The sequence below is a fragment of the Remersonia thermophila genome, chromosome 1 (genome assembly GCF_042764415.1).
Source record: "Remersonia thermophila strain ATCC 22073 chromosome 1, whole genome shotgun sequence".
Classification (NCBI taxonomy): Eukaryota; Fungi; Ascomycota; class Sordariomycetes; order Sordariales; family Chaetomiaceae; genus Remersonia; species Remersonia thermophila.
Window position 1 is genome coordinate 909,067 of NC_092217.1, and position 21,817 is coordinate 930,883.

At 59.1% G+C, this 21,817-nt stretch overlaps 6 protein-coding genes across 6 annotated transcripts; 3 read left to right on the forward strand and 3 right to left on the reverse strand.

Annotated features, from left to right (window-relative positions):
* Positions 1-779: 779 nt before the first annotated feature.
* On the reverse strand, positions 780-2,962 carry VTJ83DRAFT_259 (uncharacterized protein; the record flags this gene model as incomplete). Its single annotated transcript, XM_071008876.1, has 3 exons — positions 780-2,353; positions 2,414-2,716; positions 2,905-2,962. The coding sequence occupies 3 exons, from the start codon at positions 2,960-2,962 to the stop codon at positions 780-782; spliced, it is 1,935 nt and encodes a 644-aa protein (XP_070869612.1).
* Positions 2,963-3,674: 712 nt separating this feature from the next.
* On the forward strand, positions 3,675-4,095 carry VTJ83DRAFT_260 (uncharacterized protein; the record flags this gene model as incomplete). The annotated part of the gene is made up of 2 exons (XM_071008888.1): positions 3,675-3,712; positions 3,828-4,095. 2 exons carry the CDS (start codon positions 3,675-3,677, stop codon positions 4,093-4,095), a joined length of 306 nt encoding a protein of 101 aa, XP_070869613.1.
* A 293-nt stretch (positions 4,096-4,388) lies between these two features.
* On the reverse strand, positions 4,389-6,596 carry VTJ83DRAFT_261 (uncharacterized protein; the record flags this gene model as incomplete). The annotated part of the gene is made up of 2 exons (XM_071008899.1): positions 4,389-5,022; positions 5,098-6,596. 2 exons carry the CDS (start codon positions 6,594-6,596, stop codon positions 4,389-4,391), a joined length of 2,133 nt encoding a protein of 710 aa, XP_070869614.1.
* Positions 6,597-7,013: 417 nt separating this feature from the next.
* On the forward strand, positions 7,014-8,892 carry VTJ83DRAFT_262 (uncharacterized protein; the record flags this gene model as incomplete). Its single annotated transcript, XM_071008910.1, has 2 exons — positions 7,014-7,842; positions 7,907-8,892. The coding sequence occupies 2 exons, from the start codon at positions 7,014-7,016 to the stop codon at positions 8,890-8,892; spliced, it is 1,815 nt and encodes a 604-aa protein (XP_070869615.1).
* Positions 8,893-9,146: 254 nt separating this feature from the next.
* VTJ83DRAFT_263 (uncharacterized protein) lies at positions 9,147-10,913 on the reverse strand (the record flags this gene model as incomplete). The annotated part of the gene is made up of 1 exon (XM_071008921.1): positions 9,147-10,913. One exon carries the CDS (start codon positions 10,911-10,913, stop codon positions 9,147-9,149), a length of 1,767 nt encoding a protein of 588 aa, XP_070869616.1.
* Positions 10,914-16,629: 5,716 nt separating this feature from the next.
* On the forward strand, positions 16,630-19,696 carry VTJ83DRAFT_264 (uncharacterized protein; the record flags this gene model as incomplete). The annotated part of the gene is made up of 7 exons (XM_071008932.1): positions 16,630-16,632; positions 16,940-17,525; positions 17,597-18,246; positions 18,315-19,193; positions 19,259-19,301; positions 19,380-19,535; positions 19,593-19,696. 7 exons carry the CDS (start codon positions 16,630-16,632, stop codon positions 19,694-19,696), a joined length of 2,421 nt encoding a protein of 806 aa, XP_070869617.1.
* Between the last annotated feature and the right edge of the window lie 2,121 nt (positions 19,697-21,817).

Here is a 21,817-nt window from a genome sequence, read left to right on the forward strand (position 1 = left end):
GCCAACGACCTGCCGCGGCTTAGCTGACCATACCCATCGTATTGTATAGCTAGACCCAATTGCTACAGTGTACTCTCAAACAAAAACACCCAAGTCTTCGTCCCTCACGCACCATCCAGAAAGTTCAAGCGGCTCGATGAGACAAACCGTATCCCTTTCGCATCTCACGCACGCTTCCTTCCAATAGAATCCACGATAGCGAGAAATCCATGACGCCAGCGATCCCATCCAACTCCAAAATATCATGACAAAAATGCACACCCCTCTCCTTTCCCTTTCCTCCTTTCCCGGCCAGTCCGGAGCCACAAGAAGCTTTCCCATTCCCCTCCAGAGCTCTCCCGCGCGCACCGCACTGCGCATCACCGCTGGGGGTGCGAGCAGCCTGTGTCGGGGGGAGGAAAAGTCGTCGTGCAACCGCCCAGCATTCAGCTGGGTCCCGGGCCCGACGATGATGACGGATATCGTCAAGGGGAGAAGAAGGCGAGGGGTTGTCCAATAAAGATAGCACAATCGAAACGAAATCCCGGCCTGATGGTCGTATGCATGAGAGGACATAGGCCCTGCCAGAAAGATGCATGCATTATATAGGATATAATGAACGCTCACTCCGCAACGCCAGGTGATGCGACCCAAGAATGCAACAGGAAAGAGGAAGAATGCCCCAACAACAACATGAGCCAAGAATCCGGAAAAGCCATCAAAGAACAGGCCAAGGGTCGTAATCGTCGTAACTCGTCAACGGCAGGTGCCGCTGTGCCTCGGGGGAGAGCGATGGTCCTTTAGTGCACACCGCTGACCTTCCGGGCAGCGACCGCCGTCGGCGAGGCGCTGCCGACGCTGCCGACGCGTCCGCTTGTTTTGCGGACGCCTGCCTCCCTGACGCCGCCAGCCGCGGCGGGCCGCTTGGGTGAGCTGCTGGACCCGCGGACCTTGGGAAGGACGCCCGACGCCGACGTGGAACGCTGCTGCACCTTGCCTTCGTACGACTTTGTCCTCGGGGTGGCCACGCCGATGTTCTCGATGTCGTTGGTGGCGTCGTTGTCGATGACCGGCTGGTAGGCGCTGACGGACCGTTCGCGGCGCTCGGGAGAGACCGAGCCGGAGACCTTGCGGTGGGAGCGCACACGCGCGTTCCACTCCTCGTCGGACTCCTGGGCCCTGTGTGCCGAAGCGGCCTGCGTCTCGGTTTCGTCGTGCAGCACCTCTTCCTCCACCGTCGGGACATTGGCAGTGCTGCGGTTGTAGGGATGGTGGCGGTCGACAACACCACGGTGCGTCTTCCTCGGCTGGCCGGGCGTGGGCGCCGGGAGGTAGTCCTCCTGCACGCCAATGCTGTTGTCGCGGGTCTGGTCCTGGTCGATCTCGCCGAGCGGCGTCCGGGAGCTCCTGTTCGGCGGGGTCGACGTGCCATTCTTGCTCGAGCTCCGGCTGATGTGGGATTTTTGCATCGCGCGGACGGGAGTAGAAGGGGGGTGGGCGCTGCCGGTCTGGCCGGCAGCGGCGGCGGCGAGGGCAGCCTCCTTGCGCAGCTTGCGCTCGATACGCTCCTCGACCCACCATTCCCGGAAGGTCCCCTGGTTCAGATGGAGCCAGTGCTGCTGAGGGCCGACGACCATGCCCGGACGCATGAAGCGCATGTACGAGATCACCTCGTTGGCCGTGAAGCCGTGGCGATAGATCAGGTAGGCACCAATCAGGCAGCCGGTGCGGCCGAGACCCGCCTTGCAGTGCACGGCGATGCCCTTCTTCCTGACCGTGATCATCTCGTGCGCCATGCGGATGAACTTGCGCACCATGGACAGCGGCGGGCAGGTGCCGTCGTCAAAGATCATGTCGACGTGCTGGATTCCCAGCGCCTCAAAGTACCCGGCGTCGTAGAGGACCGAGTTCAGGCGGACAACAAGGCCGATGTTCCTCTCCGAGAAGTGGGTGAGAACGTTCTTGAAGGGCTCCGACAGGGTCGGGTGGACCTCCACCTCGTCCACGGTCTTGGGCAGAGCGTTCCAAGCCTCGGTGCCCTCGACGGTACGAGAAGAGGGGTTGCTCTGGGGCGAGGCGAAGGCGAGGAAGTGGGGAGTGATCCAGTTGAAGTCACCTTGCTCGACCCGCTCGAAGCGCTCGTACTCGTCGAGGTCGAACGTCTCGAGGACGCAGCAGCCCTCCTCCTTGGCCTTCCACACGCCGTACACGACGTCCTGCACGGTGAGACCGTAGTCTGCTTGGCTATAACCGGCATCCCGGAACGGCATCAGGGGCGGGTCAACCTGGGCGATCGGGGCGAGGGCGAGGTGGGGAGGCCACGACTGGATCAGAACCATGTAGCAGGCGAGCAGGCAAGAGGCATTGGCGCGACCTGGTCCGATGTCAGAAAACGTTGCTCGAACAAATGCTGTGCTCCAGGGGCATCACATACTGCGTGCGTCCGCCCGGCTCCAAAAGACAATCGGCCTGTCCTTGTTCTCCTTGGCGCCCAGGATCTCGTGGAACTGGAGCGCAAAGCGGTAGAGGTGGCCAATGTGGAGCGGACCAAAGTCATGGTGGAAGGCGTTGTAGAGGAGGGTATCATCGACGGTGAAGTAGTAGGGTTGCTTGTGGCTCGGGGTGGGCGCGGCGGACCGGTGCGACCTCTTGCTGGGCGACCGCGGAGTCGAATCAGGATAAGGGAAGACCGTGGTCTCATCCGGAGCCTCGACATACGAGGCGAGGTACAAACGATCTGCAATGAATTGTTAGCGTCGTGATACCGCCTGAAAGCCATGCCAAATCGGAAGGACCGTCGCCAGGTGCCATCGATTGCGTTTCATCATTCATCTCGGACCGAACCAGAGGCCCAAAACCAATCCACGAGGTACGTCCAAGGCCGGTTTTGGCGTGCCGAAGATACCAAAAAAAACAGCATCATACCTGGAATATACTCGATCACCTGCCCCAGATTGCTGGGGTAGCGGCGAGAAGGTGCCATCTTGTCGGGGTTCGGCGGCGGTGTGGCAAGGCGAGATGGGAAGGGAGGATTGGAGCGCGCGTCCTGGGCTTTTACCGTCCGGACGGGCTCTTGGGTGATTGGCCGCGCCGATGCGACAACGTTTGCCTAGCTGGGAGAGAGAGAGAGAGAGAGCAACAGCGGCGGAGGGCAGGCGAACCGGTGTGAGACGCGCAGAGGTGGCGTGTCAAGGAAGGAAGAATGTCAACAAATGACCACTCCGTCACAACAGTGATGTTGTAAGGATAATGCTGTGGTCTGGCGATCCGCAACACAGAAGGTGCAATTGGGAAGGGAGAAAGGCAGCCAGGCGATGATCCGAGGTCCAAGGGCTGTAATAAACGATGGGATGTGAGAGGGATTGGCAGGCTGATGTTTTTGGCGCTCGTTGTTGTTTTGGCCCAACCCCCGGGCGGTCTTCAGCGAACGAGGACCCATGTCCAATCAAAATGGCGCATTCTGCGACCTGGGGAAGGTCGCCACGGCAACCCAGCTCAGAGGATCCACATCTGCCAGGGGTCTGGTCCGTAACCCTGGATCTCTCCTTGCTCTTTATCTTATCGCAGCCAGCCCCATCCGTTGCCCCACCACCAGCGGTGCTTTGGCATTTGCGCCGCATCACCACAACGACGACCCCTCGTCATAACATCGCTATTTTTGTCAGGGACAACGACCCCTTGGCGCCTCGGCAGCTATGGCGACAGACTCGGCCGTCGAATTTCCCTGTGCTCTGTATGTTCACTTCGGATAAGAACTACTTGGTCGTCTGACAAAGATCGCTGCGTCGAAAGAAAAACGATGGGCCTGGCCTTTCTCCCTGCCCCGCTGACACCACCATCCTCAACAGGACCCTCGACATCCCGTTCCCCGATGCCCGCCTCGCCTCGGTGGCGCTTCAGGCCTTGAGGGTTGACAAGGAGCTCTCGCCTCTGGTCAAGCGCGACCTCTCCGTTACCGCCCCCGAGGGTTCCGCAGACTCCACGGTCCTCCGAGTGCAGTACCAGGCTGCGACGAACCGCATGCTGCGCGTCGCTGTCAACTCGTTCCTTGAGAGCGTCGCGCTGGTCCTGGAAGTGCAACAAGAGCTGGACGTCGATGTGCTGCAAGCGCGGTGAAGGAGCGCTGGGAGCGGTTGACGCCTTACCCTCGCACAACGTTCTGGGCGGCCCATCAACGAGCACCATCGGAGCAATAACCATGTCACCGGCGTCGCAACAAAAAGCGGCTTGTTGAGCTGTGGGTATAGGGGGCATCTTGAGAATAGCAATGGCTTAGAAAGCAGGAGTGGCGCCCTCACGCCTGGGCTGACGCGGGACCGTTTCTGGCCGTGGGATCCTGACGGAAGAGTTCCTATAACTTGCGCTGAAATAGCTCCTGGCCCAACCCTCATTGCACCGCGGCCGCTTCGTCACATCTGTTCCGCCTTCACCTGCGGGCCAGGAGACTCCGCGTCTGCCTCGATCGTCCGTTGCAGCTCCTCGTCGGCAGCTGCCGCATCGGGAAGATAGTCAAGATCATGGTCATTCACGCCGTTTGCTCCCCTCAAGCCGTCGTACTCTCGCTTGACGGGAGCGTGCCTCGGCCGGTGTCGAAACAGCTTGATCAACATGTCCTGGCCGGCGCTGACCATGGTGCTTCCGTGAACGTCGACCCAGAAACACACTCCATCGTGTGCTCCGCTTATCCTCTGTACTACTTCCTTGCTCTTTACGTCCCACAAGATGATGTCTCCGTCTTCGCTCGCCGATGTGACAAAGGCATGCCGGCGGATGTCGTCCTCGCTGGCGTCTTCGTCCTCAAGACCGTCGTCGACGTCAGAGATGACCGCAAAGCAACCACCGATGGAGAAACCCTTGTTGGTGTGTCCTTGGTATGTCTTTTTGACGGAGCCCGAGACGTAGTCCCACAGCCGAATCGAACTGTCGAGGCTGTAGGCGAGAACAAACCGACCGTTCGGACTGAAGCAGACGTTGGTGACGGCGGGGTTGTCCTCGTGGACCAAGGTGCGAAGGCACTGACCGGAGAGCGTGTCCCAAATGCGGCTGTGTAAGCAGGCAGTTAGCTAGGAACCCATAAACAGGCGAGACGGCAGCGGAGCGGACGGGCATCGCACGTACATCAGTCCGTCGGTAGAGCAGCTGACCACCAGCGTCCCATCCCGGCAAAAGTCCACCCCGCTCACGGGATCGCTATGTGCCGGCAAGCTACGCATCAGCCGTCCCGCCCTCACGTCCCATAGGAAGACCGCTTCGTCGTAGCTCCCGCTCGCGAGGATGTTCCCCTTGGGCGAGAACGCCAGGCAGTACACATAGTTGTGATGTCCCAGGAGAGGGCCCCTCCCCGTCTTGCCTCCTCTCACTCCTTCATCCGGAACGCCCACCCGCGGTCTCCTTCCTCTCTTCGCCGCCGCTCCCTTCATGGCCATGATTGCGGCCGCCGCGGCGTCCTCGCGGTGCGCAACGGCGTGGGCCGGGCTTCCCGTCACGCGGTCCCAGAGCCGGATCGATTTGTCATCGGACCCCGTGGCGAGCGTGTTGCTGTCGGGCGACCAGGCCAGGCAGGACACGCCGGCCATGTGGCCGACGAGGGTCTCGAGGTGGGCGCCAGTAGCTGCATCCCAAATCTTGGCCGTACCGTCGGCCGAGGCAGAGGCGATCCAACGGCCGTCGGGAGATATGCGGACCTGGGACACGGCGCGGGTGTGCCCTTGTAGGACGAGGTGGGGTTCGTAGTTGGGACGGAGAGGCGGCTTTTCGTGAGCGGAGGGTGGGAGGCGTGAGGGAGAACGGCTGGTGCTGCGGCTGCGGGAGATGGAGCGCGAGCGCGACCGGGAAAGAGAGCGGGATCGTGAGCGTGACCGTGACCGTGAACGTGAACGTGAACGTGAACGTGTGCGGGATCGAGAGCGAGATCGAGATCGGGACCGAGAACGCGACCGTGAACGAGACCGAGAATAGGACGGGCTCCGGGAGCGTGAACGCGATCTCGACCTGGCTTCGGAACGAGCGGCTGGTCGAGAGCGAGACCGCGACCGGGACCTGGAGGGCGAGGAGCGGTACCGTCTCCTGCCGGCCTCATCATCGACTGCGGACCTCCTGTCTCGGCTCCGGCTTCTGGATCGGCTGCTTGGAGGGCCGCGCCGAATCGAGAGGCTCTGGTCGGGAAGGCGGGAGGTTTCGGGACGGGGGCTGCGCGGTGCGCCGTCTGGAGAGCTGGAACGCGGCGTCGAATCGAGGCTGCCATCGTGGACTCGGCGTCGCTTCGTTGGCGGCTCTGTCATGGGTATTTCTGGTACCGAGTTCGATGCAGACATTGTGCCACGCCAGGCCGTACCGGGCCTGCCTACCAGCTGAGGTTGTTGAGGTGACTTGACGAAGTTGACCGCGCCTGGGCGTCTGGTTCGATGTGGTTGGGGCGTCGCGATCGGCTGCCGCGATGCCGTGCGATGCGAACGTTGGTTTCTGCGGAACGTTTGAGACGCAATTTGGCGGGTCCCCAGGCTTGGCTTACGCTGCTCACCCCTGCCGCTGCTCGGGGAGACCCCCGGCAAGATGAAGCTCCGTGATTGGCCAATCCGACATCCAAGCAGAGGCGGATCCATTTCAGCCGAGCCCATGGGCGCGCAGGTTGCCTCGAGTTCCAATGAACCAGAGGCTGCCAGCGCCGGACCTCCCGCCCTAGCCGAAACCTCAGCAACTCAGCTGATGAGGGGACGGGGTTGAAGAAGCCTTGCGTGCTCGTTTGTGACGGAGCAGCTCTCCTCTGAAGAAATTTTGTGGCACCTGTCACTGTGAGAGAGTTTCCGATGCCTACATATATTCCCGGCGTCAACGTGCCAAATACTCGCTCGTCCTGAGCCAGGCCGACCTCTCCCCCGACGCCATCTCACTACTGTGTACACAGTATTCATCTCCTATCTCCAGGTGCCACACTGCCGAACCATCCCAGGGTCTGACGAGTAGAGTTGTTCATTCTAGCGCTGCCTCAACCTCAACGGCATCTGCCACACTACCCTCGCCGCCAGCTGCTCAGAATGCCGAGCCCACCCGACGAGCTCAACCTCGTCACATTAAACTGCTGGGGACTCAAGTATGTCTCCAAGCTACGCCGGGAGCGTCTCGCCGAGATTGGGCGCCAGCTCGCCGTCGCGGACCCCCAGCCGCACATTGTCGCCCTCCAGGAGTGCTTCAGCCAGGAGGATTACCAGACCATCCGCCGCCAGACCCGCTTCATCCTGCCCTATGGCAAGTTTTACTTTAGCGGCGTCATCGGCGCCGGCCTTGCCATCCTCTCCCGCTGGCCCATCGAGGACAGCGCCTTGTACCGCTACCCCCTCAACGGCCGCCCGACCGAGTTTTGGCTCGGCGATTGGTATGCCGGCAAGGGTGTCGCATGGGCAAAGATCCGCTACGGGCCGGCCGCGAAGCAGGTCGTCGAGGTCTTCAACACGCACACCCACGCCAAGTACGAGAATGGCAAGCCAAACGACACGCACCTCCTGACCCTCATGGCCCAGTCGTGGGAGCTGGCCAAGCTGCTGCGCGGCGCCGCCGAGCGCGGTCACGTGGTGCTGGCCATGGGCGACTTCAACATGATTCCCATGTCGCCAGAGTACCAACTGATCACGGGTCTCTCCCCGGTTCGGGATGTCTGGCGCGTCCTGCACCCGGACAGCTCTCTCGGTGCGTCGTATCACCCCGCAGAGGAGGCCCGCCGGCGACCGATCCCCAGCGCCGAGTTCAACATTCGGAAAAACGGCGCCACCTCCAACGGGCCCTACAACACATGGCGCTGGCCCAAGTCCAAGCAGAAGCGTCTGGGACCCGGGAAGCCCCATCTGCCAGTCTCTCCAGACACTCCAGGTGAGTGTTTGCTTACCCTGCGGCCCCCGCCCAGGCCAGGCACCTTGCTGACATTCTCACCAAGATCCTCTCGGGAAGCGGTTAGACTATATTTTCGCCAACCCCGGCGACATCCGCGCCCTCGGCGGCGGCTGGGTCGTGAAGCGAGCCAGCCTGGGCATGATGATGCGCCATCCCAAGTACGGCTGCTCCCTGAGCGACCACTTCTCCATGGAGGCCACCCTCGCCTTCCATCCTCTCCCTCAATCCCACACCCAACCTCAGTCGCCGCTGTCATCCTCCCCGCAACTCGCCCTCCCCGGCTCCCACCCGGCCTCGAACCGGGGGCTCACCCCCGCTGCGTCCACCTCCGTCGCCGCAGCCGCCGCCACTTCCACCAAACCTTCCAGCGGATCGACCCCCTCCGAGCTCGACAACGCCCGAACCGACTCGGCCCTCGAGAACGGCGCCTTCCTCCAGCTCCAAACGCCCGCCCCGAGCATCCACCAAGAGGGCTCGGAAGCCGGCGGCGCGGACGCCGAGGACGAGCCCGACGACGCCGCCCGCTCCGCGTCCTACCAAGCCCAGCTCGCCGCCTACCTCGACGCCGCCTGGCCCAACGAAAAAGGAGCTTCGCCGGCTCACGACGACTCCGCCTCCCGCTCCCCCAGCCGCCTCGGCACCAGCCTGGCCCCGGCCGCCTACGACTCCCTCCTTGCCCTCATCCGCGCCCGCTCTGCCAGTGAGGATCGCCAGCGCCGCTGGCGCGCCCTCCACTTCTTCGCCTCGCTCTTTATCACCGCCGGCTGCCTTGTGGGCGTGTGGTTTGTGCCGGGCGACATGCCCTACATATCATTCGTGCTGGTGCTGGTGAGCACGCTGAACCTGGCCGCGGGAATCGTGGACGGCCTGTTGGCGCTGCTCTTCTTCCGCTCCGAGCTGAGGGCGCTGCGCGAGTTTGAGTGGGAGGTAAGAAACGCGAAGAGCGTCATGTTTGGTGGCGGGGGGGTTCTTGATGATGTTGTCGACGGCGTGGCGGGGGATGTGCATGGGCGTTCGGAATGGGATTGATTGTCATGTTCCTTGGAGAGACATAATGTCGTCATGTTTGTAGTTGCGGTCACTCATCGGTGGGAGGCGGAATAATGTCTGAATCTGGCTGGTTTGTGGGAATGCCAGCGACCGTAGGCCTTGCAAGAAAGAACATACATTGATACTAGTAGCGTACGGGGTAGAAACACACTCGACAGAGATCATCATCATATGCATTGTATATCCCCTCGTTTCATCTTGCTCCATCCAGGTCGAAGGGGCCTGGCGGAATGCTACAGGTGGGCTTCTTTAAGTTTCTCCAGCTCGGCCAGAACCTCCGTCAGCGTAGGTCTCTCCCAATGATTCCCATCCCAAGTCCCGTTCGCCTTGTGTTGTTGGCGCCTTGCGAGATAGTCCTTGGCAACCGTGACCTCGGCCTGCCACCATTCCCGAGCGACCTTGATCACTTCTTCCGCGCTGCTATCTTCGTGGTCCCGAAGCACCAGCTTGCTGCCGCGTCTCGTAATTAGACTAGACAGCTCCGGTCGTCTGCCCCTTGTGCATCGTTCGATGAGATCCCTCACATCAGGCGGTGTCAGGCGGTACATGGGGAACCCAATGTCCGGCTCGTAGCAATAAGACTGCCACACAGCCGTCTGCGGCGCGCTCTGGCCCTCGAAAATACACCACAAAACTCTTCCCAACATGTACACCATGGCGGCTTCCTGCTCTACCTTGTCCAGGGCGAGCCAGGGGATGTTGTAATTGGGGTATTCGTGCGGCCGGGGAGACTCGTAATTATCCGCGGCCTGCAAATCCGCCCATCCAGGGCAAACCGCGTCAAGGATCGAAACAAACTCGGCGCGGGTCTGGTCCGGAATTGGGGGGTTCGCATCGTCCGGCTCCTCGCTGGCCAGGATCCGCACGTAGTCGATCGCATTCACCTCGGGGGCAGCGAACTCGCACCAGACGCCGCGTTGTTCAAAGTCGACCATGACAACCTCTTGAGAGTTTGTCAGGACCACATTGTCGAGTCGCATATCTGGGTAAAACATATCGCAGCGCTCCCTGAGATGAAGGGTGGCCGAGGTGAGCTGGATGGCCCAGTTTAACTGCTGCTCCAAGCGGAGCTGGTCACAGAGCCTCATCAGCGGCAGCCTATCCCGGATGCATCCGGTCTCATGATAGGGAAGCAGGAAACCGACGACGCCCATTTTTCCGCCGAAGAGACAGCGCTTGGTGACCAGATATTCAGGTCGCCCGATGATGTTGGCGTGCGGCTCCATTTGCAGCAGGTTACGCAGTTCGACAAAGAGGTACTTGGTGCTGCTGGTCATGGCCTTCATAACCCAGAGCTTGCCAGCGTGGGCCCCCTTCTTATCGTCTCGCATGCGTACCAAACACACACTGTCGTGCGATTCTTGGACAATGCGCAAGTCCCAGATGTCAACGGTCTTGGGGATGAGCTCGGAGGCGACGTCGAGAACCTGGCTGAGCCTCGTAGCCCCGATGAGCTGTCTCTCCACATAGTATGTCGGCACGGCTGACACCTTTGTTTGGCGTATGTCGAAGTGAAGAGACTCGAAGATAATGCGGGAACCGAACGGGAGCGTCTTGGTGAGATTGACGTATGTATCGCGCCCGTTTTGTTCAGTCCAGACCTGCAGCACGCGCACAATGTAGCTGGAAATGCCAAGCCGCCGCAGCCGCGTGGCATCTTTCGTGTGGAAGGCGGCGTTTATATCCAGCAGTGTGCGCAGAGTCGGCGAGGTGATGGCGGCTCCGGGGATGAAGACGTCGAAGCGGAGTGGAGCGGCGTCGGGCACGAAGAGAGGGACGACGTAGTACTGGGTTCCCAAGCCAGTACACCCATCCACTCGCCACAGGGGATTCTGAGGAAGCTCGAGGCTGTCGATCCGGTTCTTCGGGTTGAGCTGGGACTCGTCCCATGGGACATCCCTGGATGCTGCCGATATGAGGGTCGTGGTCGACGGCGTGTCCCGAGCGAACGCGGCCGTGGGGTGGATGACATGGTGGATTGCCGCTGAGCCGAGTTCCATGGTACCAAGCAGGACTTCGCAGGGACTTGTCGCCTCTGAAAACCAAGGAAAGGGAGAAAGATGGGAGAGGAGGGGGAGGGTATTTCCAGACAGACACCGGCCAGTGACAACCAGGCAAAAGAAGGCCAGCACCGGTGAGGAGAGGAGTCACCCTGCTGATGTTGCTGCCGGAGATGGCGTGGTATCGTCCGCAACACCTCAAAACGGTATGCCCTGAGATGGGGAACAGGACTTGAAGCGGAATAGCGATATGCGGAGCAGGCCGACCGGTCCAGACGACCTGGACAATAAGAGAGACATGGGACAACCCTTCCCGGACCCCACGGCTGCTAAAGCATCGGGGAAGCTGTGGCCTGGGATGCACTGCTTCGGGCCATTGACATCCTAGTTGCCGCCTGCCACGCTCTGAAACGAGCTGGTTCTTTGCTTTGGCTCTCACCGGCGGTAGGTTTCCGTTGTGACGCCCATGCCGGCGTTGGTGCTACACCGGACTCGGGGTTCCAGTGGTTGGGACGCGGCTTCTCCGAACATCCACACGGACCGGCGCGAGGTTGGAGCTCTGGGCCGCGGTTACCATCTGAAAAAAAAAAAAAAAAAGAAAAGAAAATCTGTGCGGCCTCATGCAGTCCGATGCTGCAGCTCCGGTCGAGAAACGGGGTTGGGCCATTTTGAAGATGAGCTCCTGCAGACGCCACTCGAAGGACAACGCTTGGGCAACAAAAAAAGCGGCCTCCAGAGGTGCAAGCACCAGGTTCAAAGTCTTTGATTGGCTGTGACAAGACCAAACTGGTCTTCGGGACTGTTCCGGTACGTGGACGAAGCTCTCGGCCCGGAAGCGAATGTAAGGTGTCCATTCAAGAAAAGAATGCATCATGGTGGTTGTGGCCGTTGGCGCACGCGTGTTCCTAGGCCGATCATCTTCTGGTGGCGCGCGAACCAGAATTGATGCATTCAATTCTTCTGCTCGCATTGCTGCCTCTCGTTGTTTACGCAGTACAGGATACCTTCGGGTTGGGGGCCGGGTCGGCCTTCAAGTTGGGGAAAATCCTCAGAGCTGGCTTTGTGGGTTACACAGTGGCTCGGTCAATAATAATTCACCTCGTGTTGCCGAACACCGCAAAAAGAATCCATGCCAGCAATGCCAGAGGCTCGTGCTGGCCATAGCCAAGCTGGCTTTTCAGGGAGCAAAGCGAACGGAAGACGGGGCAACGACATGGCTTGGGGAAGCCTGTTTCAGAGAACGAGGCCGACGACAAGCCGGTTGGACCTAATGGCGTACTGCGTATGTAAATCCGCGTATGTCCTTGTGGCGTCCCTTTGTTTCGTGGGTTGTGCGGCGCGCCGTCTCAAAGCCCAAGGGCGACAGACCTGACTACCAAGGAAGGGCGTCTGCCAACAACGAACTGATGGATCGTAGGCATTATTATCCTTGACTGGACCTCCACGTTGCCCCTGAACGTTGATGCCCGGCTCCGTCTACCCCGGGGACGGGACGGGACGGGAAGCTCGTGTCGAATGAGGCACTTGAGGCCTTCAAGTATTTTCCATCAACCATCCCCCACAAGGTGGGAGGGGGTCGATTCTTGATCAAATTGCTTGTGTGACTCTACTGCACTTTATCCATTGTCAACCAGTATGCGGTCCGGATGCGTGCTTGCGGCAATCAGGTAGCCGAACATGCGTATGTACGGCGCTCCCTCCTCCATCTTCGTGCAGCCCGCATCCGTTGTGCATGGAACGGATGGCTCAGTTCATCAAGACTACGCTTGGTTATTTGACACCGTGGTGATTCTCGTCCAAGGACACGCATGCTGCTTTCGGATAGCTTTGCCGTGGCCTGGGAGTGATATGAGTGACATACTCAGAATGATAAGACCCAAAAAGAGACCCCCAAGGCTGCGAGTGACGTTATTAGCCCGTGGCATCACCAAGCTGTAGCAGAAGCCGTTTTCTGGACCAACGTATGCAGCACCATCAGGGCCGCCCGATGCACGCTGCGAGCCTCCAGAACAGAAGAGCACCTCGTGACCAGCGCAGCGGTCACACGGCAGATTGGCCTGCGCTGACATGCTGGTGTCGGATGCTTTCTCACCAAGGACCAGTCCGCCCGGAATACGTAAGCCATCGGGGGTCGTTTCCAGCCAGACAGGCGAAACAGAGAATGATTTTTTTTTCTTTGTTTCGACCCTGGGCGCGATTGCTGTTCATGAATCTATGACGTTCGGTGTGGCCGGCCGTGGGACCTGGAGTGAAGTGTGTCATCCGAGCAGACTTCTCGTCTCCTTGCCAAGACCCGACTCCGATGCAGACCAAAATTGACCGGTGAGCAGGGATCTTGGCGTGCCCCTGTGTTTGAGGAACGGAGATGCTGACCAAGATCTCCATCAAGGACAGAAGGGGATTTCTTAATTTGGGTGACTAATTTACAGGTTCCGGGGTTGGGCAGTGTGATTTGGGCGCTAATGGTGCGCCACATCAGCCACGTGCGTCGGGTCACTCCCTCCCCATTTTCAGCCGGACAGGGCACCAAGGCACCTGAGCCATCGTGGTGGACCCAACGAGGGCAGCGATGATTGGCTCGTAATTGCAAAACGCCACATCCTGACCAGCATCGAACTAACCATCAGGTTGTAAGCCTGGGAGCTCGAAAGCGAACAAGTGCTGACCGAACTCGGCTTGATTCATCAAGTGCCCAGCTGCTAGGCTTCCTGTTATTATGTTCACGAGTGGATGTATATACGCAGTACGCAGTACATGCTGTGTACGGAGTACGGCAGTGGTCGTGTTTGAGGTGGGTTCCAGAAGACTTCCTCCCTGGTTCCCCTCGATCCAACGCCCATCTCCTACCCACGCACTTCAAACTGGTGCGCCCTTTTGAGCGGGATACATACACAGTACAGAGACACCAGCATAAATGTGCGAACCGCGCAGCAACACTTTCCCCATGCTCCAGCCACTTGCCTCCAATCTTGAGTTCATCGAAAAGCCTCTCCGGGCAGGCTTTCAAATCGACAACTCCTAGTTGTTAGAACCACCACATTTCATGCTTCTCGGTGGCTCCTATGCACCTATAGATCCGGCAGGTGATGCTGATTTGAGGTCAGGTACTCACGGTTCCTTACAAGACGACCTCTGCCATGAGCTGGGGCGGATCTGTTGGGTGCCCCACCGTCCCACGTTCCCAAGGTTCTGTAGCGTAGGGACGTCAGGCTGCCGGGGTCCGGGTCTGGCCGGTCTACTGTACTGGATACGTGGACGGGGCTACCTTGTCGGAAGGGTTCCCGTCCGAAGCAAAAGCCACTGCACCTAAGCTGGTGTATCGCAGCATATACGGTATGTGTACCGGAAAGTTAGAAGATGGGGGAATGAGGCTCTCGATTGGGATTCCATGAGGCAACCCACTGTGCCGTGAAATCATTCCCGCGGAGCCGGTAAAGCTCCCCCTCTCCTCTTGGATCAGAGTAGCTCGCTACCTCATGCTATCCCCACGGATGATCTGTCTGCGAAACGGCACCATCCTGGCGTTACCAGGAGCCGTTGGGTTAGCGTAGAGGGCGAGTGCAACCGAGGCCCCTTGGTTAGCTCCTTTTGTTCCGATGTAAGCAGGCTGCAGGCCATCTTCGATATTATGGTTGGGTGCCGGCCTGGTCCGGGGAACCGGCCTTTGGTGGGGGTGATGCTGGAGGTGACCCGAGGTCTCTGCATGAACACAGGCTCACACGTCATCCTGCGCCGCCCTTTAACCTACAGTGCATACTATATAGTTGAGAGAACGCGGCGTTGTTTGTAAATTCTTGCCTGCACTAGACTAATGGACGCGACGTGCTAGGTAGGTAGCGTAGGGAACTGTCTGATCAAGGCCTATTCATCTAGGGTCAGGGATGGGGATTTGCCAAGTGCGCTAGGCCTAGCGAGCCGGGCCGCCAGAAGTTTCGCTGAGGATTCTGAGACCATGCCATTGGCTCTGTTGCCCCGGCCTGCCGGGTTAGCGAACGCATGCTCCGCACGCACGCGGAGACCCCCGGGCCTGGCGCGGAGTTCGGAATGACTAGGGGGGGGGAAGTGGGGTGCCATTTCTCCGTTTCACGCTCTGGCCACGAACGTGCTCGAGGCCTGAAGCCGATCGATGCTGCATTTAACCCAGCCTTGCAAGCCGACTGGGCTTGGCGGTCCGTCGAGGATGAGGTGCCCGGCTTGGAGTGGGGGACCGGCGGGAAACCATGGTTGCAAGGATGCTCGGGAGGGTCACAATGGCGTCGGTTCGAGTCTCGCGGGTGGGCACGTGTCGTCGGATGACGATGGAAGGGACACGAGAGGTCGGGCCCCGTCCTGGAGAGGCAGTGTGATGGAAGCGACGGGGGATGAGAGCCGAGCACACCCACCAAACGCCAGGACATCCGACGTTCCATCCGTAATGGGAATACAACGGAAGAAAGCGATTGTTACTTGAGAGGCGTGTTGGGTGGATGACGAATGAACGGATGCGGATTGCCCGCCATGGCTTGCTCTCCCCTGTCCAGATCGCACCTGCTCACTGGCCGCCCAGGCGTCTCCTGGACCAGGGACAGGCAAGGGTTTGAAGGCAGAATTGGGTCAAGCCGCGCCTTCCCCGCGACCGGTGAATCTTTCTCCTTCATATCATCTGCCTCCAACTCTCACCGATTCTTTCCTGGCACCGCAAACGGGACAATTGCATTCTTCACCGGCCGCATTCCCGACTCCACCATCATACTCACGGTTTCATCTCGGCCTGCACCGTGAGACGTCAACGTGCCCGGGTCCTGCCAGCGTCTCCTCTCTGGGTCGCAAAGCGCCCGCGCGGACCTTACCACGATTGGGCAGCACGCGTCGCCGGGCAGCTCTACCACCCTCACTTCACCACCGACAGAGTTCCAACTTGTCGGGGCAACCAAAGCGCAGACAAAGCGCAATCCGGGCCGAGAGACACTGCCTGCCAGAACCAGGTCCGCAACTTCGGCAGAGCACCCAAGGTAGCCTGAGCTTGTGACCGGCAGCGACATCTCGGCGATTTCGACCGACCTAGTCCACGTCGGCAACCGTCTCTGTTCGGCATCGCAAACCCCAAGGCCAGCATCCGCTGGCCAGAGCGAAACCCCCTCACTTTCATTTGGCCTCGGGTCAAGCTTGACCCGGGCAAAAGTGGCAATCTTGTGCGACCGTCTCTCTGCCAGAGCCCCCCTTCTCTCTCGTTCTCCCCCTCTCGCGCTTTTTCCTCTCTCCTTTCTCCGGAGGCTTGCGCCAACACCCCTGCCTCCTCAGGCCGACACCCCTGCCTTCTCAGGCCCCCCCACCCCTCACCACCCCTCGGACCCGACCCCAGTCTGCTTTCGTGCGGCTTTCCACTGTTGCCGTCTGCAGTTGCAGCGGGAGCCATTCTTGGTGCGACTGCAGCGCTCTCCACCTTTCTCAGCGCGCTGGAGATGATGGCGCATCCGTGAGACATTCAGGAGCCGGGCATCTACCCTGTCCCCTACCACTTTCACACACACACAAGCCCGTCAAAATTGTGAAGCGGCTTACCATCTTGGTCGTTTCTAGACGTTTTCCGCCACTGGTGATGCGACTTCTCGTCTACCCCCTTGCAGACTAGGTACAGCTCCGCCGAGGCCATACAACCCGGGGCCATCACTCTCCTCTTGGACTTGGCCAGCAAAACAAGCCCCCCCCCCCCCTCCCCCCGCCCCCCGTCTTCACCATGGTAAGAATTTCCGTCTTTCATCCAAGGCTGTGCGGCATGGTGCATGGGCTGGGGATTGCCAGCCGTCTTCGTGGCTTGCTTCCGATCATGTCTTCCTCGCTGTCGTTTCTGCCACCCATGGTGTGGTGCTACTCTTCACTCTCCTCCCCCGTGTCACTTACACTGTCGCCTCCCCAGCTTGCTCTGGTCCCTGCCCCTTCCTTGCCATATCATCAAATGCCTCGCCGGTTTGCGGCCCATCTTCCTCCCAAATCCTTTCATCTTATTTCATAACCGAATGTGCGGTGAGTTGACGACGCTTGTCCAGAACGCCAATATCAGAAAGCGGCGGGTCTACGGCTTCGACGAGGTCAACCCGGATCTCGTCTTTGCCAGCTTGTCGTACCCACCCTCGGGCCTCGGGCTCTCGTCGTGGTCACCTGCCCAACAATATATACTAGACCAGGGCCCTCTCTACTCGTCGCCACCTTCCGTAGGTCTGGATCTCACTCGCCCCGAGAACCAGCACTATGTTCTACAGCAGGCAGCCCTGCTCCTGAACCCGGCCGTTAGCAACCTGGATTTCAACAACCAATACCTCTCTTTGCACAGCAATTATCCACGACCTCTAGACGTCGACGACCACCGTCCGGTACACAAGAAGCTACGGCTCAGCCCAGAGAGTCAGATGGCACCATCATACGATGACGGCCTTCTCGGGCCGGGTGTCCAAGAGAAAGCGCCTCTCAGCAGCCAAGCCAGCTCCACGACCGAATCCGACTGCAGGCCTCATGGGTTTCATCCTCAGAGGAGTAGCCTCTGTTCAGGGTGGACGGGCGCGAGGTTGTCCGAGTGTCTCGCGAGCTTTTCTGTCTGCTCGCCTTCCGTGTGCTCGCCGTTTGAGTCGCAATCATGTATGTTTCTGTTCACAGCATCAAGTGTGACCACGGATGTCCTAACATCAGACGCTGACGGGTTTTCCCAGCGTACTCGCCGCTCCTCGCGCCCGGGTCCTATGACTACGACAACCCCCAGCTCCCCTCCGTGAGCACCACGGTGGTCTCCGTGCAACCGCAATCTCACAGCTCTCTCGTCCCATCGCCCACCACACCAAACTCTGATCTTCTCTTCGTCTGCGATGATCCTACCCTTGTGGCTCAGTACATGTCCGAGTATCCACCGCTGCAGCCAGAACGGGTCATGTCCTTCCAGCCGGTCATCGGTAGGGAAGCGATGGTCTACCCGGATGTCGCGGCTTCCAAAACAGAAGCTGCAGCGGGGAGTCCTCACGGTGTGTTGCAGCTCCCGCCCTATTTGGGGGAGACATCTGCACAAGGTGGCATCGTGCCAGGGCCATACGCCGCTGGGAGCGAACCCCAACCATATGATGGCCATGGCACTGTGGTGACACTCTCCTCCCATTTCCCTCAGCCTGGTGGCTTTGGTCTCATGCCGGGAACGGAGGCTGCCGGTACACGGGAGGAGTCAGCAGCCTCAGCGTCTCTGGATTACACGCCAACCCATAAAACCACACCTGCAAAACGCGGCCCGTTCAAGGACCAGGATTCTCGCGAGAAAACGGCCCTGACGAGGAAGATGGGAAGCTGTATTCGCTGTCGGATGCAGAGAATCCGAGTAAGGCTTGAGCTTCTCGGGATGTTGTGGCAACAGAGAGAACCATTGCTGATGCTTGTTTTCACCAGTGCAACCTCGACCCGGAGAATGAAAAGGGACCTTGTCTGTCTTGCAAAAAGATTGCGAGCAGTGCCAAGATGTACCGACTGAACTGCTTGCGCCTCAAGATCACCGACGTCAAGCTCTTTAAACCCGGCCAAGTCAAGGGGCAAGAATGGACGAATCGCTGGCGAGACAGCGTCATGGATGACATTGGCAACTGGGAGTCGTCACAGATCCGCACAATCCGTGTCACCGAGGGCTACACAGGCCAATCGGTTGAGCTGCAGGTTCGCCGGTTCCGACCTCAGGATGGCGACAAGCTCAAGAGGTCGTGGGTGTCGAAGGATGGCCGCAGGCACGAGGTGGACATCCCTGCGTTTGCCATCGTCAACCTGGACGAGGCAAAGGCCAAGTTTGACCACTATATCAAGGATGGTTTGATCAACTGTTGTCAAAACTTTCTGGGCCCGCAGCGAGGGCTCCTTTGGCAGACCTACAACGCCGCCATAAAGTTGGCGAAGAACCCTTCGACGGCCCCGTCGGAGAAGAGCCTTCTCGTCGCGACACTTGACCTCTGGATGTCGGTCCGCCTGACCACCAAGTCTTTTGAGATTGTCGGCCCGGACACGCTGGACATGCCTCAGAACATCATTGAGGACAAGGACAACCCGCTGCACGGCAAGATCCCACTCCCGCCAGTGATGGGGGCGCAGATCGATTCGGTTATCATCCACCAGATTCAGCCCCGGCTCCGCCGGAAGGCGCTCGAGCAGCTGCAGAAGATGACGCAGGAGAAGAAGCAGAAGACCTGGCTCACCACATACCTCGTCACGTTCATTCTGTTGCACAACATTGCCCTCATCACCAAGCACGATGCAGACTATGCACGGAAGCATGGGATGAAGGTAAGCCGACTATCCTACAGTGCATGTCAAGGCCGAAGCGCCGAGCTGATGGATTCCCCCAACAGACGCGGTGGGCAAGAGAAGCGAACGTTAAGGAGTACAACTGGGGTAAGTACACAACAATACACAAAGTACACAACAAAGGGACTTTAGGTACCGTCACGGACTCTACTGACCTGGAAACAGGTGCAAACACGCTCTTGGCCTACTTCCACTATTGCAACAAAGCAGTGTACCCCTTCTCAGAAGACTGCAAAGACCAGGACCTGCAGACCCTGGCCGAGCTAGACGATGAAGGTGTCGCGTTCGTCCATACCACACGAAAACTTGTTGCTGCTCATCGTGAGGAGACCCTGACGCATCCCTGGCGACTTGGCGGCCTGCTGACAATCGCCGCAGAGAAGGAGTGGCAAGAGGTTTGGACCTCTGAAGACTACGAGAACGAGTACTACTATGTCAGCCAGCTCTATGAAAGAAACTGGCAGCCCCGGACTATGGCCTAGGCCGTCCGCTGTGGTGGGAGATTCAGCTTGCTTGTGGCCCATACCGCTACGATCCAAAGATGATGGATGATGGGAGCGAACTAAAGGGGGGCAAAGGCGGGCGTTTCGCTCGTCCATGATATGCAGATACGCCACATTCGGGGGCTCCTCAGGGTCTTTTCTGGCGTCTGAAGGTGAATGCGGCGGGAAAAAAGAAGTCTTAATGACGGATGAATCTACGCTTTTATGTGCAAATTTCAGTGGGTTAGATACCAAAGTCTTGGAGCGGGTGTCGACAACCCGCATCCATCTTCTCAGAGGAGGAAATAGGAGTCCAGAGCCATGTTCCCGTCTCTCTTCGTACATTGACCCTGGAACTTCTTGTTGTCCCATGGCCGAACAATCTAGATTGGGAAGTACGCGCGAGATCGCACACACCGGAACCTGCAACCTGCAGGTTCCTTGCAGATTTTTAGGCCACATGCAGCTACAGAGGTTCGCTGCCAGCCAATACAAACCTCCCGCCGCAAATCGTCTTCCTGGCTTGCTCTCGCCTACACCGAATCACCTCGCCGGGCTGGAACGGACTTGTTGACACTTCAATCTCTGTCTCTTCGATGCGGCCCCAGAGAGCTGATCGGCGGGGATGCATGGCAGGGGTGCATGGCAGGGAATGCATGGCAGGTGACACAAGAGATCGGAGATCTCTCTCGTCCGATCGGTCTCGTGCTTCGGTTGGTACTGCAAGCAAGAACCCGAGCACCTTCGGGACCTCGACCCGAGCGATTCGATGCAGCAAGCCCATGCCCTGGCTGCCCAGGTACCCGACCTCGTGCTTGAGGATCTCGGTTTCCTTTCCCGAGAGCATGGGTTCTTTTTCTTTTTCTTTTTCTGTTTTCTCTGGCTCTTGTTCGCATCGCCGCTCACCGGCCTAGCCACGCGCATGTCGAGTGCCAGACCGGTCTAGGCATCGCCTATGATTGGTGCTGGTAAGCGGCCGCTCAGGTTCACTTGTCGTCCTCCCGCAGATGGAGCAGCAGCAGACGAGCGGATACCATACCATCTTGCGATGCTTGGCGGACACACGCAGCAGGGCACCACCAGTCCGATGGAGATGGATTCCGTCAGCCTTCGTGCTCTCGCTCTCATTCATCACTGACACTCTTCCGTCGGATGGCCACGTACTGTGTATGCCCTGCGGAGCCTGGTTATGCAATGGACGAGAGAGATTGCGCAGAGGGGAGGGTTGAGGTTCTCTGTACTACCCTGTACAGTAGCCGCTGGATTGCGCATCGGGGGCCTCCGAGGGTTGTTTTGACTCCCGTTGTCAACTCCATCATCTCCTAACAATATCTTCTGCAGCCTCCTCGTCAACCCTCCCGTTGCACGTCTCACAATCCATTCATGTGAGCCCCCATCTTCATTTCAACTGGTTGCCACTTCGAAGCTGGGATGCAAAGCGCCTCGTCATACCCCACGGCAAACGCCGTCCACCCCGGCACGGTGGCCCGGCGGTGTCACAAGCGGACAGCCCCTGGCGCGGAACGGCCACTGCAAGCCTCACGGGTACGGTGTAGACCGAAACTTCGTTCCCTAGGGCTTCTTTCCTGTTCCTCGAGTTTCAGAGACAGTCTGCGTGGCACAGCAGGGCACCGGCCCTTTCGCAGCCGAAACTGACGTGGTCCAGATTCTTGATATTCGTGTGCAACACATCGTCTCTCGAGACTAACCCTTCTTACCGCCAGTCAACGACACCATGCATGTCTGGTGAGGCTCACACAGTGTCCCCAAGGGTTCGTAAAGGGCAACAGCAAAGATTGCACGCTTCCATGTTCTGGCCAGTTTCCTCCCAACCCAACACCCCGGTTCACGCCTTGCTGCGTTTGTTGTTTTCGTTGTGTTGTATTTTTTTTTCTCGCCAGAATGCATGCAGATTGTGCACGGCCCGGGTAGGTATGAAGTGACGGATACAAGCTGGCCGTTAAGCGAGGAGTTGCATCTCCCCTGTCCAACCTACTTGCTGTCTATATCCTTCAATATCCGTACCTCTTCTGGTACCCCTCCCATCACTCAGCGAAGCTGGGCAAATGTGAGCCTAGGAACCGAGCCCCGAAAAGGTCTGGAAAGGCCTCCGCTTTTCTT